The sequence below is a fragment of the Anarhichas minor genome, unplaced genomic scaffold, assembly GCF_050575085.1.
Source record: "Anarhichas minor isolate MPS153535 unplaced genomic scaffold, ASM5057508v1 ptg000030l, whole genome shotgun sequence".
Classification (NCBI taxonomy): domain Eukaryota; kingdom Metazoa; phylum Chordata; class Actinopteri; order Perciformes; family Anarhichadidae; genus Anarhichas; species Anarhichas minor.
In genome coordinates this window covers 2,244,744-2,263,122 of record NW_027466476.1, presented here as the reverse complement: position 1 = coordinate 2,263,122, position 18,379 = coordinate 2,244,744, and the positions used below count along the sequence as shown (strand labels likewise).

The window sequence follows — 18,379 nt, the reverse complement described above, 5'->3', positions numbered from 1 at the left end:
AGCCCAATATCATCCACATGATTTAGTTCAGATGGTCTTTTAAGGAGGATTTTTTCCCCCCGTTGGGACACATATTCGCACACAGGACTGGGGCGAGTTTGATTGGACACCGGGGTGTGAGCGACACACACACATGATACAATATTACTCTATTTATACCTTTATCCCAGCATCAATATTAGCTTAGATATTTAGGCTACATTTCCGATAGGTCGTCATATCTCAGTCAGCACGTGCTTCCAGTCGATCTACTGAGGACAATGTTGACTATTTCATCATTTTACACATGAGAACATATTTAACATCCTCAGCATTGGTGATTGACACAGATTAATGTGAGATTGTCTTTTCATTTATACAGCCTGTAAACAGCTATTCCTTCAACAACAGCGTGTTGTTACTGGTGTAAGTCATTGCATTAAGCTATATGTCGTTGCAATGGAAATGTTACAGTGCTGGTCACTGCATGGATGAGCGGGTGCAGGGGCTAAAAAAAAGTTTGTTCATAGGTGAGGAGGGCTAGAGCAACATACTACTTTAACAGCAGTGTGCTGAATTTCACTTCATCCTCCTGTGGAGGATATGAGAGTTGCAGCAGTGTTTCCTCACCTCATTTGTTGTAGACTACAATTCTGTGGAAAAAAAGAAGATCCGTTTGGAGAAAATCGAATTATCTTCAGGACCAGTTTAAATGTGATGATGGGTTTTAATGTGACAATACATGAAAACATTACATTTCAAGCGAAAGCCATTTCTAAGATCTGATTTTCACGCAATCTCATGGACCACCTTAAAAGCCTTTGTCCCGCCCTGGATGCTTTCTTTAGTCGTTCTGATTGGCTGAAGGCTCATTGATGGAAGCGGCTGCAGAAATGCAAAACTTGTTGCTGGCTCACACAGCGCCAAGCGGCAGAGCGGAGTGAGAGTGTATCTGTGAATCGCTCCAAAGTGCACTCAGACCACACCAGACAAGACTCGGTAAACGAAGGGACGCACACATTAGGAGCGAAACGCATTGAAAGGACTTAAGGCAAAGGCGCTTCTCTGCAAGGCGCATGACCGGCAGCGCGTGAAGGATGCTGTCCAGCCGCTCCGTAGTTGTGGAGTGCGGGTAGTGCATGCCGCGCTACTCCGGGTCCAGGTCGCGTTTACGGACGCTCCGGTTCACGGACGCTCCGTTTCTCCGGTGCCTGGGTCGGAGATCCCCGTTTGTGGACTTTCAATCTCGCTGGACTTTTGACTACGTGCCTGCTCGGCAGTTAGCGTGATTTTGAAAGACATCAGTGGGCAGTATTTATTCAAAGAAATCATTTTTTCATCTAAGCTACAGGGGTAGTTTTATCTATAAGGCTCCAATTGGACTTTTTCATTGTTTCCAGAATGGGACCTTATACAAAAAAGTCGCTCTGGGACTTTTGACATCGGACTGGAATATAGAAGTAGCTGACAGAAATCGTCATATTACCTGTTCGATCGCTCCAGTTCTTTTAGTTTGTCAAAGGAGATGTTTTTGTGTCATGTTCGCACTGAAGAAATGCGCACAGAAAAACTTTGGAATATGGTAGGTCACTCATGCAGCGAGTTAAATAACAGTGTTTTATATGCGTTTGCTTAATCAAAGACAAAAGGAAGAGCAGTCAAGTGCACGCATACATACGCGAGCAGGGACACAGTTTACGTGCGTATTTGGACACAGTCTATTCCCTCTCCCGTCCGCGTCTTTGGAGAAGTTGAAAAACAAAAGCAATTGATTCACCACAATTATAACTTATTTGGTGAATTTTAACATTTAAAGAATATAAAGCAGTTTGATCATTAGAGTAATACAAACATTTGAACAATTTATTGTATGTCTTTTTTTCTTTTTTACTTTTTGGGGACAGACGGTAAAAAAAAAAAGAAACAGACAGTGTGCTGATGTCTGGCAAACTTGCCGTCATGTGGGATTGATTGCAGAGGAGTATGTTTGGGCTGGAGCAGTTTACTTCTCAGATTAATAGCAGAAACCCTGGCCAGTCAGAGAGAAACATAAACCAACCGAGACTGAACATGGGCTCACATTATAAAAGCCCAGGTTTTCACGCTGGAGGCCCGCCGGGAGCCGTGGAACCCGGCATGGGCCCTCTGAGCGAGCCGCAAATGCTCGGGCTCAATATGAACATGAACGGAGAGCAGTACGGGGGCTTTCACCCGCGGGGCCACTCGGACATGCATGCAGGCGGCGGACTTCAGCAGCAGCAGCAGCAAGGACCCATGCATGGATTTTTTAACAACCAGCAACCTCATCAAGGACATCCTCACGGCCACCAACCTCACCCCCACCAACCTCACCCTCATTTCAGTGGAAATTTTGGAGGCCCAGAGCCAGGGTCATCATGCCTGCATGGTGGCAGGCTAATGGGCTACAACAACAATGGCATGGGACCACAGCAGGGCTTTGGAGAAGGATTTGATCCTCTTGCTGAGGGACAGGCGGGGGATGGCTTTCCCCAGCAGCAGCAGCAGCAGCAGCAGCAGCAGCAGCAGCAGCAGCAGCAGCGGCCTGGTAACATGCCTGACTTTCAACATCACGGTCCTCCCAGTGGCAGCCATGCTGTCCCTGCTCCCTGTCTACCCCTGGACCAGTCGCCTAACAGAGCAGCATCCTTCCATGGTCTCCCATCCTCCTCATCCTCCTCCTCTGAGTCTCATGGCCTAGAGTCTCGGCGGATGCCCAACCAGGGAGCTGTAGAGGGATTAGAGTATAACTTCCCAAGTGAGCCTCCATCTGGACATTTTGATGTACATGTATTTTCCCCATCAGAATCAGAATCTCAGTTACCCCATTTTGCGCCAGGAAGGCCAGTTCCCAGTGGTAATTTCCCAGTGAACCCTGGCATGCCACGGACATCAGGTATGCCGGGCATCTCTAAGGGACACCAGCCGCCACCCCAGCCCCAGCAGCCTCAGCATGGAGTGTTTTTTGAGCGTTTTGGAAATGGTCGGAAGGTGCCCGTGGGAATGGAGCCGGGGGTCAATGCAAGACATCCTCTCATGCAGCAGCAGCAACAACAGGCTGGCTTGATAGCCAGACAGAATCCATGCCCCCCTGGCCTCCCCCGACCCCCTCAGGCTGAGCCCAGCTCTAATAACCCTAACATTCTGGACGGAGGGGTCATGATGCCTGGCCAACACAACCAGTTTGAATATCCCATTCACAGACTGGAAAATAGGGGTCTGAACCCCTATGGGGACCCCATGTTTAATATGCAACAGCCAGCTCCTCCTCCCTCCCAACAACCGCCAAATCAGAGGCTGCAACACTTTGACTCTCCTTATATGAACATGGCGAAAAGGCCTAGATTTGACTTTCCTAATGCACATGGTGGTGAAGGCTGGTGTGGTGGAATGGATAACCACCTCTCTCCCTCTGCCTACCCCGGCCTGCCTGGGGAGTTCACCCCACCTGTGAGTGAAGGTTTCCCACCAGGTCCCCTGCAGCATCCAGGGCCTGAGCAACAGTCTCTGCAGCAGCGGCAGAATGCAGCCATGATGATAAAACAAATGGCCTCGCGCAACCAGCAGCAGAGGATGAGGCAGCCCAGTCTGCAGCAGCTGGGTCACCACGGAGATGTACCTCCCGGCCCAATGACTCACGGAGGCCCAGTCGGAAACATGCCCCAGCCCAACTTTGACAGGGAGAATGCTGGCAGGATGCCCAACATTGATGGACAAAATCCTCATGTAACTCAGGAGAACTCCTGGTTCCAAGGGTCCCACCCACCAGGGGAGATGATGTCACGGCGTATGGGTGGAGCGGGTAATGAATCGGGGCCCCATGACATAGGGCTACAGCAAAACGGAGCTGGAATGATTTTTAGGCCAGGCATGGGCATGCAGGAGCCCATGAGAATACCAGGAGATGGGCATGTTCAGGCTCTCCATTCCCCGGGCATGCACTCACAATTCAGCGGCAACATGGGCAACCTCTCACAAATGCAGTCTCCAGGAGCAGGGACAGGGCATCCGAATGCCCCAGCAGAGAGGCGGCCAGCTGACTTCCCTGCACCTCCAATGGGAGCACAGCCAACATTTCCCTATGGGGGGGCTAACCGTCAGGGGCCTGCCCACAGTGCTCCCCAGGGGGTGAACACCTCACCAGGGAGCTACCCTCCTCAGTCTGAGTTCCCCCCAGGCCAGCGGTCGTCTGTTAGTAAGCTTGGAGCTCTGTCCCTTGGGAACTTCAGCAAAACCAGCGCTAAAGACAGTGTTTTTGGCCAGAGCTGCCTGGCGGCTCTTTCCACGGCCTGCCAGAACATGATCGCTAGCCTTGGGGCCCCCAATCTTAACGTAACATTCAACAAGAAGAACCAAAATGAGGGCAAGCGAAAACTGAGTCAGACAGAGCAGGACATTAATAGCAACACATCTAATGGGACTGGCAGTGCTGGACCTGAATATTTTCAGAGCAACACTTCCCAGAACAGCCAGATGCCTGGCACTGGGAATAGCAACCCTAAGCCTGCAAGTCAAAGCCAGACGGTGCAGGGGGAAGCCAGTGCCCTCTCCCCAAATTACAACATGGACGCTACCCCATGCAGTGAGGGGAAGGCAACAACAGGGAGTGGGAGAGGGAGAGGCAGGAGGAAAAGAGACAGTGGACATGTGAGCCCTGGAATTTTTTTTCCCCCTGACAATGGTAACCCTGTTGTAAGTCCAGGCCAGCAGACCCCCTCTGCTGGTGTTGGGGAGAGGGGTGGGGGTACGCCCCACGAGAAACACCTCCAATCACCCTCTTGGGGTAAAGGAGGCGACCTAATGTTGGGGGATCAGGCCGATTTGATGTCTTCCTTGGACAGTGGCATTCAAAGTGTCACCAAGTCTGACAGTAGCTCACCACGAGTGGACTTTCCTGACGATGTCAGCACCCACTACGGCAACGAGGATGAGGTGTCCTCCAGCTCAGATGCAGGAGGCGCCTCTGCCACCAAGCCTAATCGCAGCCCTATGATCACCGGCTCCCCCAAATTGCAGAGGAGTGACCACGGGTTGATCAATGGACAGAAGCCCCTAGTCATGGGCATTAACAATCATACTACCTCGACCCCAGAGAGCTATGGACTGAATGCTGGTGGGGGCACAGGGGCCAGTGGGGTGAGCCACCCAGGCACTCCTGGGGTGGAGCAGGTACGCACCCCATCCAGCACCTCTGGCCAGGAAGAAATCCATCCTCTGGAGATTCTGCAGGCCCAGATCCAGCTACAGCGGCAGCAATTCAGTATCTCTGAGGACCAGCCCCTGGCCATAAAAAATGGCAAAAAGAGTGGTGACTGTCCCTCACAGAACGGAGACAATGAGCTGGCAAGCTGCAGTCCTGATGCTGGGAAGGGCTCAATGGGCACTATTGACCTTGACACCCTCATGGCAGAGCAGCACGCCACCTGGTACGTGCCCAGTGACAAGGCCATGATGGACGGGTCAGAGGATGACAAGGCCATGGGACCATGGGAAAAGAATAAGGGCCAAAACATCAGCAAAGAAGGTAAATAAAACAGTTTTGTTTCTTTTGCTATATTTTACCCACTTTTCCTTCTTTCTTTCTCTCACCCTCTGTGTCTCACACTCACTCTCACACATGCAAAACAGACTTCACTAACTGATGAATTATGCTCAATAAATTCGTTTACATTTTACATTTTCTTCCTTTAAAATGCCATACTTATTTGATCTGAATTGCAGTGTAACATCACATACATAATAGGTAAAATGCTCTGGTAACGCTGATAATGGAGGATCTTTTGTCCATATTGTGCCGCCAGAAAGCAGCCGTCTCTGTTTCACTGGTTCTTTGAATTTTTGAGGTTTAGACTACAGAAGGAATACATTTAGCGCCATTCAAGTCTTTACAAAGAAAATAAAAAAGAAGATGTATGTGGTATTTCTCTTGTTAAATTGGGTCCGTTTTGAAGAATGTAAAAATATATATATTTTCAGCGTGGAGCAATTTTAAATGCCATCTGACTGAACAAAGTAAACGAACGACAATGTATTTTTATACGTTTCTTCATTGTATAGGCACTTCAAAAGAGCAGCTCAAGTAAAGTAAACATTTCCTGAGGTTCTTTATCTCGGTTTTCAGGGTGAACAACTACATTGAGAAGATTAATAGCTTTTTGAGGATATGCGTTTGCGCAGCGGGGTTCCCCTCGCCTTGTTACGTGTTTGTTTTTGTTATTACCATGGGATAATACAGAGCTGGTGAAAGTGGATTGATTTTAGATTGGCAGGACAGGATTTCAAGGGTTAGATATCATGGAGAAATGAATACAGCCATTCAATTCCAATTTTATTTTACGTTGGAAATATTTAATTTAGGGACCTTTTAATACTTTTTAGTATCTAGTTTGAAATTGTAGTTTGATTGTTGTTCAGCAGTTTATTATTCATCACTGTCTCTTTTGTCATTGGCAACTGATTTATCATCGTAATGTATGTAGTATAAAAATATCTCGGCAGTAGTTTAAAAGTCTTCAATACAAAGTTTCTCAAAGAAAATGTAAAATGTTCTGGCCTGAAGTAAACAGAGGCAGTTTTTTTGAACAAGACGGAGATAATACATTCCGCAGATGTATAGGTTCATACATCTTTTATTTTAGCTCTTAAATCAAAATGCAGATATATAACTTTACTGTTACGTTGCTGCTGATTAATTTCGTTTTCTAACTCTTCTTCATATAATAATAATAAGAATGACAATAATTAATGTTGTTATTGTTAGTTAATATGAATACTACTTTATCATGATATTTTAGTTTTATTAATATTATTTTGTAGGCTTTAATCGTAATAGAAAACACTTTGTATGCATTACTGTGCATTGTAATTGCAGAATTAGGCAAGTTGTATTCATTAAAATATGTTGGTTTTATCTATTCATTTATTTCTATTTTATTTTAATTTTTTTTTAATTTCCTTGTTTTTTTTCCCTTGTTTTTTGTTGTTTACGTTGGCTATTTACAAATAATTTCAAACTAAAGCAGCAGACAGAAATGTTTCTGCATAAGAAAACTGGAAGAACTGGCTATTGTCAGGGCTAACCTACCGAAAGGGTTGTGGATTCATGGATATATAATAATGTGGATGTATAAAAATGTTGATAGCGCCATAGCGCGTCTCGAGCGCCTCTTTGTTCTGATCATTGCGGGTGCAGAGAGGGGCGGGGGCGCGCACCGCGCGGAGTGTGGAGTCCAGGCGCATTGTTTATACGAGACTGAGCACAGGGTGTCGGTACTAACACCAATGACATTACTTCGGAGGACCACTGTAAATGGCCATTTGTGACTAATATCATCGGTCACCCCAATTATAAATCAACAGAAAAATAACATGTAGTGAAGGCTATATTTTAATTAGAGCCAGAATGATCAAAACAGGTACATTTCCCTTCAGGCAGGTATTTGTTTTCCTCATAAATGGTGCTCACAGTCCTCAGCTAAATTAGAAGACAAATGACAAGACTATTGAACAATGTGGCTTTTTGTTCCTATTATTTCTTCCCATGATTTATATATATATATATATATATATATATATATATATATATATACACACACACACACACACAACACACAAACAGAATAAAATGGAGCATATAGGGTGTCAAAAGTGAAAGAAGCCCACTGATGCCAGGAGATGATAAGTAGCCTAATATAATCACTTTGGATATTGATTAATGAGTATTATTTTGAGTCGGAAACCCAGCACTGATAAGCAGTCAGCCACAGTCACCCTGTTGCTCTGACTGTTTTAATTTCTCTTGGGCTGATGGCACATTTATTAATATAACTTCATAAAAAATCAGTAGGTATTTAAAGGCAGAATAGTCTAATTTCTGCTCTCATTTCCTCTCCCCTCCTCTCTCTTCCTATCTCCCGTCTCCTTCTCTCCACTCTTCTCTCCTCTCTCAGCCCTCCCTGCATGGACACGAGGCATGCAGCTCTGGAGCGATCGATAGCTAGTTAGCACAAATCACGGCTCCTGACAGTTTCTCATTTGAGTGCTTCAGACAGCAAAGATGAAAAAAAGGGTGGAGGTGTATTTGGGAGGGGGGGGGGGGGGGGTTTCAAGATTGAATTTGATGCTTAGGCTACACAGAAGGGAGCAAAATAACATAATAATTTAAGATAAGTCATAGCCCACAGAGTAGTTCCATGAGAGCCAGCATCCCACAGGCTTTTCACTCTGCAAAAAAATGTCCACGTCTACCAGTCAGCCTAGCCCTCAGTGTTGTGAACAAAATTCAACACTTTGGGAGATAATGTCACTGACACTAATTTGAAATGAATCAGGCCAATTCATAAGACCATTAGCATTAACTAAATGTAACTTGGACAAGAACATTCTTAAAATATTATCATTTTTATTAGGAGAAAATGAATTGATGTAATTCCAGTGACAAATATTTGTTTCCTACTTATAATAACTTGAAAAAACATTTTATTATCATCAGCACAATATGAATATTTTCTTGCGGTGGAACTATTCTTAACGGTTATATGAGATATGAAATATAGGAAGATTAGTTTTCGCAAGTTGATTTCATACCTACATGTCCAACTCCCTTTCCCATCAGCATGATTTAGTCCTCTCAAGAGTGTTGTTGAACTATGCATAAATTATTTTAATTATTAAACAATTGGCATGATATCAGGTTATTTATTCGCAAAAAAACCATTTTGAATACCCGATTAAAAAAGAAAATGTTATTGAAAATGCATTTAAATGAAATTAATTGTAATTATAAGCAGAACTTTTGAGTGCTTTCTTATTCAACTCTACCCAGAATGTTACTGAGGATATGAGGAATATATCTGTTTCTGATGAGAGTTAAGTTTTTGAGAGCTCATACATGATGCGTATTTGTTGCGTTTTATTGTTTGCTTTTTAAAATCGCTGTTGTATAGGAAGTTAACTTTTACCGCTTGAGAATTTAAAGACGTGAGTTACGGTGTTGTGTGTACTTTGGCGATGCAGAGGAGTTTGCTTCAGATGAGTTGATTGCAGTTAAAGTAAAAAAAGCTTGAATGTGCACACAAGTTGCCGATATAGGTGAAACTGTGCTTGTTTGGAGAGGAACTTTACTCTCAGAGCTGATGTATGTTCACCCAGTGGATCCCAGCTCCCCTTCTCTGTGCTCCCTGTATGCTTGTTCAAAGTGATGCGTGCCGCAGTAAGGACCCCCTTTAAACCCCATATTTGGCCTCCTCTCTTTGTGACAACATGTAGCTCAAGTTTTTCACCAAGGCACAGTTATACCTGCCGCTCTCTGAGCACATGGCCTGCATGTGCAAGCCCGCTTCTTGTGCTCCCACGGAGGCAAAGAGTCGAGGTGTATGCGAGCAACTTTTCCTTGTACGGTGTCAGTTAATAGCATTTCCTCTTTTTTAAAATGTCTTTTGCGCTCTTCCTCTTCCCTTCGCTTCAGTATATCTTAGCCAGAAGCCGACCGTTTATTTGGAAACGCATGTACAGCCTTGATAACAGGCAACCAGCAGGCGTAGGAAGTGATTCAGTTATTTTTATTTTTACTTTTTGCCACACACACACACTTACTTTTTTTTTTTTAATCAGCGCAGTTAAAACATTTCAGAGTTGACCCTGTGGAATAGTTTCACTCTTCACTCTCAATCATCAGCCCATAAAAAGCTCTAATCATGATCAAATCTCTTTCGCTCTGACTTTGACAGGTTTGAAAAGAGGGAACTTGCATCTTATCACACCTACTAGAAAGCACTTAAATCCACTGAAAGAGCCGTATTGATATTCCACCATGGAGAACAATCCTGTGAGACTGCCTTTCTTTGACATTTCAGTACGACAACAACCCCACAAATCACACCAGTAATTTCTATTTCCTTTTTCTAAAAAAAGTAGAAAGTGATTGGCATATGCTTGAATGTGGAAAACAGCTTGGGGCAGTCTATGTTCTTTACCTGTCATTACTAGGTGTTTCATATTGACTTTTTTACAACAACACACATCCACTAAGCCCCCTCGCTCACTCCTGTACTGCAGTAATGATAATCATTATGATAATCATAGCAATTAGCCCTGGTAATATTGTTTCCAAAAGTCATAATTCATCCTCAGGCAACTCCTGTAAGTTGACTTGGTTATTGACGGGTTGATCGGGGCTACAAGGAACAGCTAGTTTATGTATTTAAGTGCATACATACATAAATACATCATTCAAATGTTTTTTTAGAAACTAACGTCCTCTTGAACAAAACCATCACTGGTGTGGACACAGAAATAATTTCCCTGTTATGTTATATTTCTGTTCTCGCTGTATGTTTGTGATTTTGTGCGTGTGTGTGTGTGTGTGTGCTGGTATGCACGAGAGTGTGTGACGAAGGGCAGGTTTGTAGACACTGCAACTTGATAGCGTGGATTTGTCAGGTGTAGACATAAAGTTTGATTTATTTAGACTCTGTGTCAGACTCACGGCTTCAGCCCCCGATCTCAGGTGTCTCGCTCGGTGGAACGCGCTCACTTAATACTAATGTGTTGAAAATATTTAAGAGTATTTACTTGACTTGTAAATAGTGCAGGACTGAAAAGCACCTATCATGCATTTAAAGCGTCTGGAATTTAGGACAGCATTTGTGAGTGTGTGTGTATTCGTGTTTGTTTATATGCTCTGTGTGTGTGTGCGTGCATGCATGTGTGCTCTATGTTCTCGGGCTTTTTGCAAGACATTGAGCACTAGTGACAGTCAAAGGAAGCCTATTAAAGAAGCGTGTTTGTGACTGATGAAGAGAGAAAAAGATGAACAAAGGTGTCAGGCCTTGCTGGATTTTCAACTCTTCAAAATAGCAGCTCATCCGGTGTTTTGTTTTCCCCGGGGAAGGGTGTTAGAATAAAATAAAACTTGTCTCAGCATGTGGTAAATATTCTCTCTGGATGCAGCAGGGAAGGGAAAGCTGAGTTTATCTGGGAGATGCACAGAACGAGGAGTTTCAAACCTTCGATCGTGGATGTATGTGACGTGCCTCCAAATGTCCACTGTCTTGTTGAATGACTGCCGAAACAGGAAAAAAAAGAAGCTACTGAAAGGTTTCTTGGGTTCATAAGTTGCCCGGGCTACAAGTACAGCTTTTAAAAGGTGTGTGTGTGTGTGTGTGCTTTCAGAGGTTTAAATATTGTCACGCTGCCAGCAGCATTTATGTTATTAGCCATACAGGTAGTCGTCAGGCGCCTTTAATTTGTATTGAGCAGTTGACAAATGGGTTTTGACAGTGGTGCTGTTTCTCCTGGGTGACAGAGGTAGAGGCTGATGGCGTGAGAGAGAAAGTAAGAGAGATAGTTTCGTTCATGAGGCGAGTGACTGACTAACAGCTTTGCATTTATGGAAGAGAAGAGAATTTAAGTCAAACAGGTTTTTACATCAGTTACATCACTCCATGACTAGCTAGTTTATAAACAACAGCAAAAAACAAAATAGAGAATATCATTTAAAAATTGTATTAATTACTCAGATTCAAATAATTCATAATATTATACAAATAATCATCAAACTATGCTTAAAACTTACTGGAATCACTTTATCTTACATTTTGGTAAGAACATTTTTTTTATTGCATCACAGATAGGACACGCATCTTTCTTTAGGGGACATCCTTATTAGTGAAAAACAAACGAATCATAAGGCCCTTTTGAATACGTAAAGGATAAATTGTGTGATTCTGTTCTTTCTTATAATTCCTGTATTTTTTAATATCAGGCCCTCGACAGCTTTTTCAAGTCACTCTTATTCACGTCATTCATTCGGATAAAGCAAACCCACCTCGATCAACTTATTGAGTTTGCTTATCGTGATCTGTGGTAAAATATTATACCGACCCATCCCCAATCTGTTTGTACTTTTGCAGCCCCTGGAATAGAATTGATAACTACTATTTTCATTCAAAACAAAAGCCTCTATCGTGCATGTGCTTCTAACTTAAAAATTGACACTGTTTTCACGTGTGGTTGACCTTTTCCAAAAAGGTGAAAACACAGAAATGAAAGTGTTGCAGCACCGTGTTGAAACAAAATAGAGACAGCGAAGTAGATCAATATGTCACTGACTTGGATGACACGCTGGACAGGTCCTGGACATGGTTGTGAGTTATGAAGGAGGCACTAAATCACTTCCCATGTTCTGATTTGTGTCTGGTTTCCTAAGCACTTCTTGTGGTCAGAGGAGAGGGGGGTGGGGGGGGGGGGGGGGGGATATGAGTTTGAGGGGATGGGAATGGGAATGTTGCTGGCGAGAAGGTAACAAATTCTATGGGCGATGCCTGCCTGGGCAAGTTTTTTCCCCTTTATGTTGCAGGCCAGAGAACAGAGAGGAAATTCAAACCATTTTAACCCTTGTGTCAGAAATCCTCCCTTCTCTGAGGGAACGGTCACACGTCGGCGGTTGGGGTTGCGGGGAGCCTGACGTGCCCCCTACCCGCCCTGGGGCAGGGGATACCTGGGATAATACCTCTTTTAGCCCCCATATGATGTACATCATTAAGACTTTCCTAAACATAACTGTACTTGGGGGATATTTTTCAATTTTCCTGGGTGGCTTAATTATTCGGCAACGACCTACATGTCCTGTCACTTCTGAGACAGTGATGAGATGCTATAGGGAGAACCTTAAGTTGTTGTATTTACAGAAGAGAAGAAGGCTTTATCTTTGCTTCTATGGCCCTCTTGGTTAACATCAGACCTTTTCTCTTCCCCTTTTTTTGAAATCTGACTTTTCCTCTATGGATTGTGACGGGTGTTTTGTGCTGACAAAGACAGAATCCTCTCACAAGACCATAGTGGTAGTTGTTACGCTAAAGGAATCTGACCTGATGTCACACACTGTCATAGGAGCAGAGGCCTTTGGGTGTTTTTGTCAGCGAGCGGAGCATTCTGATTGGGCTGGTTTGTGTTCACAGAGGATTGGGTCGAGCCCTCTGGAGCACAAGGTTAAAGGTGAAGTGTCGTCATGGAAGTAGAGCTTGGGAGAGAAAGGGCAGAGGCCTGCCGCATGGGATTCTGGGGCCTGGGAAATCAATTTTGACAGTTCTGAGGATCTTGCACCGAAGAGAAGCTTTTCTTAAATAAATACATTTCATTCAGATTCTTTTCTGCCCTACTTGTTTTTTTACAAATCGTCACAATATCTGTGTCAGCTCAATCTGTCTTTATTGTAATTGTGCTGATGTTTTTAGGATTAATTGGAAAAAAAAATTGCACACTAACACTTATTATTATATTGCCATAAAACACCGTCTTCAAGCAGCCATTGTTTTCCTCCCTGTGTTGCTTCGAGTGTGTGGAGTGTGTGTGATATGACATGTAAACCCGTGTCAGGCCGTCAGCTCCCAGACACATTGGTGTCAACCAGAGCTGTGCGCTGTGCTCCCAGCCTTCATGACACTCGAAGCTCTACTCATCTCTGTAAATCGTCTCTAGCTGTGTCTGTGAGACGGTTCCAAAACCCCGCTGCTGTGTGTATCTGTATGTATATGTGTGTGCGTGTGTGTGTGCGTGTGTGTGTGTGTGTGTGTGTGCCTGTTTGTGTGCGTATTTGTGTGTGAGAGCATCATCACCAGGCAGTAAATAACAAAGTACTGCACTTGGGGCGAGAGATATAGGGATATAAGTGCATCACATTAAATTCAGTATTTATTTAACACATCACAGTGGTAATCTTTTCTGGCTGTAATGTGGTTAAGGATATTTAGGTGTATTTGTTGCTCGGCGCAGCTGCTTGCGCTGTTACTGTTCCCTTTTTATTAGGTATTTCCCCCCTCGCTTGCTGATGCTAAGCACTTGTTCCCTTCAGATGAATAGGCTATTATTGAGATATTACCGTGGATATGAATTCTACGTTAGTCTATGAACAGCCATAACAAGAAAGATCTTATTATATATAATAACAGATTTCCCCTGCTTGTAAAATGTCATGGTGATTTGGGATTTAGACTTGTGTGATGTAGAATTTCACACTGCCTTTTCCACTTGTGAAGTAATGCACCGCCATGGATAATGCTTACAATTTAAGGGTAGTGTCTTGATCTTTTCCGTAAAAATCACATCCCTTGAATCCCCTTTGGCTATCCTTTAATACTGGGTGATATTTTAATCCTGTGGTGGTCAAGTGTTTGGTTTATTTTAGTGGTGTATTTTGCATATGCTGTTGAATGAAAAGTGTATTGTAACAAATATCAATCAGCCCATTCAGCAGGACTGCAGGTCTTCAACGTGAAGAGATGATAGAAAAATAAACTGAAAAATATATTCCATTTTCTTTCTTTTTACAGCATTTCTTAAATTGTGTTTATAGATTTATTTAAAAATCCAGATTTTACCTGAACATGAATCCTGAGATTATACAAGCAATACATTTGTAAGTGTGTGTGTGTGTGTGTGTGTGTGCAAGAAAAGAGAGTTATCATGTTTGTAATTCGATCTATATGTCCTTGCATTGAAGCTGAGTGAGGAGTAGCTGGGATTGTATGTGTGTTTCTGTTTATGTGGGTGTGTGTGTGTGTGCATGTGGAGCAGCAGCTGAGGGCTGGTGTGGGTATGGCAGCGGTTGGCGTGTTGTGTGTTTTTGGCTGTGCGTGTTGTCAGTTTGCTGTGTGTCAGTAGTGAGCCAGGGGAACGCTTGGCTGCCTATTCAGGCCGGTGCGGACCCTGCTGTGCCCAGCTAGCATGAGCTGCTGGCGGGTGCTTGAGGGCACAGCGCTGGGAAGAGGGAGTGTGAGTGGGTGGAGGGGTGAGGGGTGAGGGGTGGGGGGGATCCGCCATGCTGAGGTGTATGACTGGACCCTCTGGCAAATGTTAGATCTTGTCACTGCCACCACCAACGCTGCTGTAAATCCTCATTTCTCCCTTACCCTCAGCCCCCCCCCACACTTAAACCATGTTTCTAGTCCTTGGGAGGGAGATGGAGATGGAGAGAAATTCACAGAGACCGGCAGTCAGAGAGAGAAAACGAAACGGGGAACAACGGGAGACTTGGCTGCCTGACCTTTTACCAAATCCCCCCACTTTTCCATTCCAGTTGTCGTAGCCCAGACAGGCTGGGGGGCAAGCCTGCCTCAATGCCTGCATGTCTGCCTGCCTTCTTCTCTTGGTTGTCCTAGCTGCCTGGCCTGCGTTGGCCTTCTCTATCCTGGCTGTGTTTTGTTAACACTGTGTCACTGCTGCCTCCGGCTTTGTGAAAGCAGAGAGGGAGGGAGATGAAAACAGTAAGCGAAACAAAATAAAAATAGTTTAAGTAGCAGAGAAACGATGAGCTAAAAAAAGGGGGGAGACAGGGTTGTGGATGATATGGAGGTCTGTGCGGCACTTCTCTTGTCTCTCAGGTGAGCAGCAGACTGACTGGAGTGTTGTGATCTGCAGCCTCTGTGCCCAGACTGTGTCGTCTATCACAGCCTCTCCCTTCTCTGACTCATGTAACTCAGCTTGTCAGAGCTGTTTTCTGCCTGTCTCTACATTCAGACACCCTGTACCTTAAAGCTCAAGTGTCTTTGTGCAGCACACTGATCGGCTCACCATCCACATGGAGTAAGGCAGGTGTATATTTTGTGTGGTGAGAAGATGGGTGAAGAAGCGGACGGATTTCAGTGAAGGATCCCTAACATCTTCACACACACTTGTTCTGTGCTTTGGGCTTCCTTGGAGGCAAATCCCAAAGCCACACGATGCAACACTAGTGTCATAACGCATAGCCCCCTTATTACCTCTTTCCTAGATGCCGTGTTTCTCTTTCCCCCAAACTGTTATTCATTTCTGCCCTTTTCTCCCTCAGTATGCTGCAGTCTGTCTCTCAGCAGATGAAATGACGCTGCGCTTTTATGTATAGTTTAGCCAAGCACTTCCTGTCCTCATCAATCTTCCCCATGACTAATTTGTTCGTTACACGGCACAAAGTGATTTTTCTCCATTTATGAAGCATGCATCTCAGACAACGGCATTTCTTTTTTTTTTTTTATATATATATATATATGACTTAATCAACCCGTGTATGGATTTTCCTGGTGAAACCATTTAATATGAGGCTCCATACCTCGGTGGCACAGGGTCGATACCGTGGCATGGTCATTATACCACTAAATTGGGTCAAGCAGGGTTAAAGGCCAGTATTCTCAGTGCCCTTTGACCCTCTGACCGGAGGTCATGCAGGAGGGCTCCACATTTGCACGCCTGACTGGGAGCAAATGAATGCGCGTATGTTTGTGTATGTGATTTTTCACTTGTATATATCAGGCATGAGGAGGTGGAGTGTGAGCAGAGGAAACTTTGCTTACAGCCTCCTTCTCGGTTTGTATTGACGGGGTGGTGGAATAGTGTTGAATTAATTTCACAGCGCAGATTTAGAGTGGGAAGTGAAAATGACACTGGTTTAATTAGAAGTGTGTCTATCAAATGGTTCATCTGTATCAGTAAATGACAACTTGCTTGAAGTTGTTTTTCATTTTTGTACAGTCTTAATTATAATTTTCCTCTCTGTGCTTGTCTGCAGAATCAGAGCTGTCCCAGAGTAAGGCTGGAGCCGGGGCCCCAGGAGCCGGAGGAGCCGGAGGAGGAGGAGGAGGAGGAGGAGGAGGAGGAGGAGGAGGAGGGAGCAGTGGAGGTAACCACCTGCAGTGCCTGTCTGTCCACTGCACAGACGAGCTGGGGGACAGTAAGGGCCGAGGCGGGCCTGTCTCGTCATGGCGCTCTCTCCACTCTGATATCTCCAACCGATTTGGGACATTTGTGGCGGCACTGACTTGAACAAAAAGCAGACCCAGCGGGAAGAAGGAAAGAACATTAAGACGAAGAAAAGCTTCAAAGACAATTATTGTTGATAACGATGATAATGATGATGATAAAGTGTTGATGAGGCAACTGCGAACAGCTCCTGCCTGTTCAGGGACAGAAAGACATTTACACTCGTAAATGAAAACAACACCAGAGACACTCACTCTCTCTAATCTTGCGCTCTCTCTTACACACACACACACACACACACACACACACACACCTACCTTATTTTTTTCTGATACGCAGTCACCTTTTAGGACACTCTTTCACATACTGCTGGACAATACAGCGCGGGCTCCCCTACTCAACAATGCCCACATCTGGAAAACCTCAAATCAATATATTTTTTTTTTGTTCTTTGTTGAAGAAAAATAAAGAAATGTCAAAAGGAGGAGACGACAAAACCAGAAGAAGCAGAATAGGAGATATTCAGTTGTCATTGGCTTTGATTGTATAACAGTTGAGTCTTGTGATACGACTCCCCAACACACACACACACACACACACACACACACACACACACACACACACACACACACACACACACACACACACACACACACACACACACACACACACACACATTTACTCAAATGAGGCTATACTGTTTAATTAGAAGTGGCCTGAACACTAGAAGCTAAACTAGAGGAAGATCGAAAGAGGGGTGATTTTGCATGAATGTAACTCAACTCATTTTTTTTTTGTGAACACAATTTTCCCCCTCTTTGTCAAAGAAAATGTTAACCTTTATCATTTGCTGCTCTTAATCATTTATGATTTATTGTAGTTCTCTATTCTTTTTATAGGCAAGAATAACTTTCCTTTATTCTGTTCTCTTCTTCTACTCACCTCTCCTATCAACCTTATAAGCTCAGCTTGCATACAATTTAGCCAATGAGAACTGAAAATGGAGGTCAAGGGATTGTTTAATAAGGGAAATGAAAAAAATACTATTGGTATTGCACATGTATAATAAGAGAAAATTTGCTGTGTGTTAGGCAATCTTGTAATCTTTAAATAAAGCTTCTGTTGAATTTGAATTTCTGAAACAATAGATGGAGGACTGTGACGGCAATTTACGAACTGATATTTGTTTTTGGTTTTCATTTTTTAATAATATGTAAAGTGCAGTCGTCTGTTTTCCTGCATATTGTATATATCTGTATATGTTTTATTGAGTAACTAAATAACAATAAATATGACGTTAAAGGTGGATTTTTCTTTTGGCAATTCATTTTGTTCTTTAGAAGTCTCCAAATAAATAAATCAGTCACGGCAACAGACCTGAACTAGTTTGGTATTCATTGCACCGTAAGTATTCTGTTTAAGGAATATCCAAACTGTAGAATATTGTGTGTGTGTACCTTGAGGGTCAACAGTGAATTACAGAGGTGCCAGCAGTATATCCCCAAGAGATGGATGTGACAGGAAAGTTTTGGACTGATGCACAATACCCTGAAAGCCTGCAGGAAGCGGTGCCATATTGAAGCCAGAAGCAGAAACATAAGGAACATTAGAAAATGTGGCTTCCTCCTGGATTTGGAAGCCAATACGATTA

The 18,379-nt window shown here is 43.8% G+C and overlaps 1 protein-coding gene across 1 annotated transcript; it reads left to right on the top strand.

Moving 5' to 3' along the window:
• The first annotated feature begins 901 nt into the window (after positions 1 to 901).
• mn1b (meningioma 1b) lies at positions 902 to 18,034 on the top strand. Its single transcript, XM_076104402.1, has 2 exons — positions 902 to 5,521; positions 16,538 to 18,034. Exons 1-2 carry the CDS (start codon positions 1,963 to 1,965, stop codon positions 16,789 to 16,791), a joined length of 3,813 nt encoding a protein of 1,270 aa, XP_075960517.1. The 5' UTR covers positions 902 to 1,962; the 3' UTR covers positions 16,792 to 18,034.
• Positions 18,035 to 18,379: the final 345 nt, after the last annotated feature.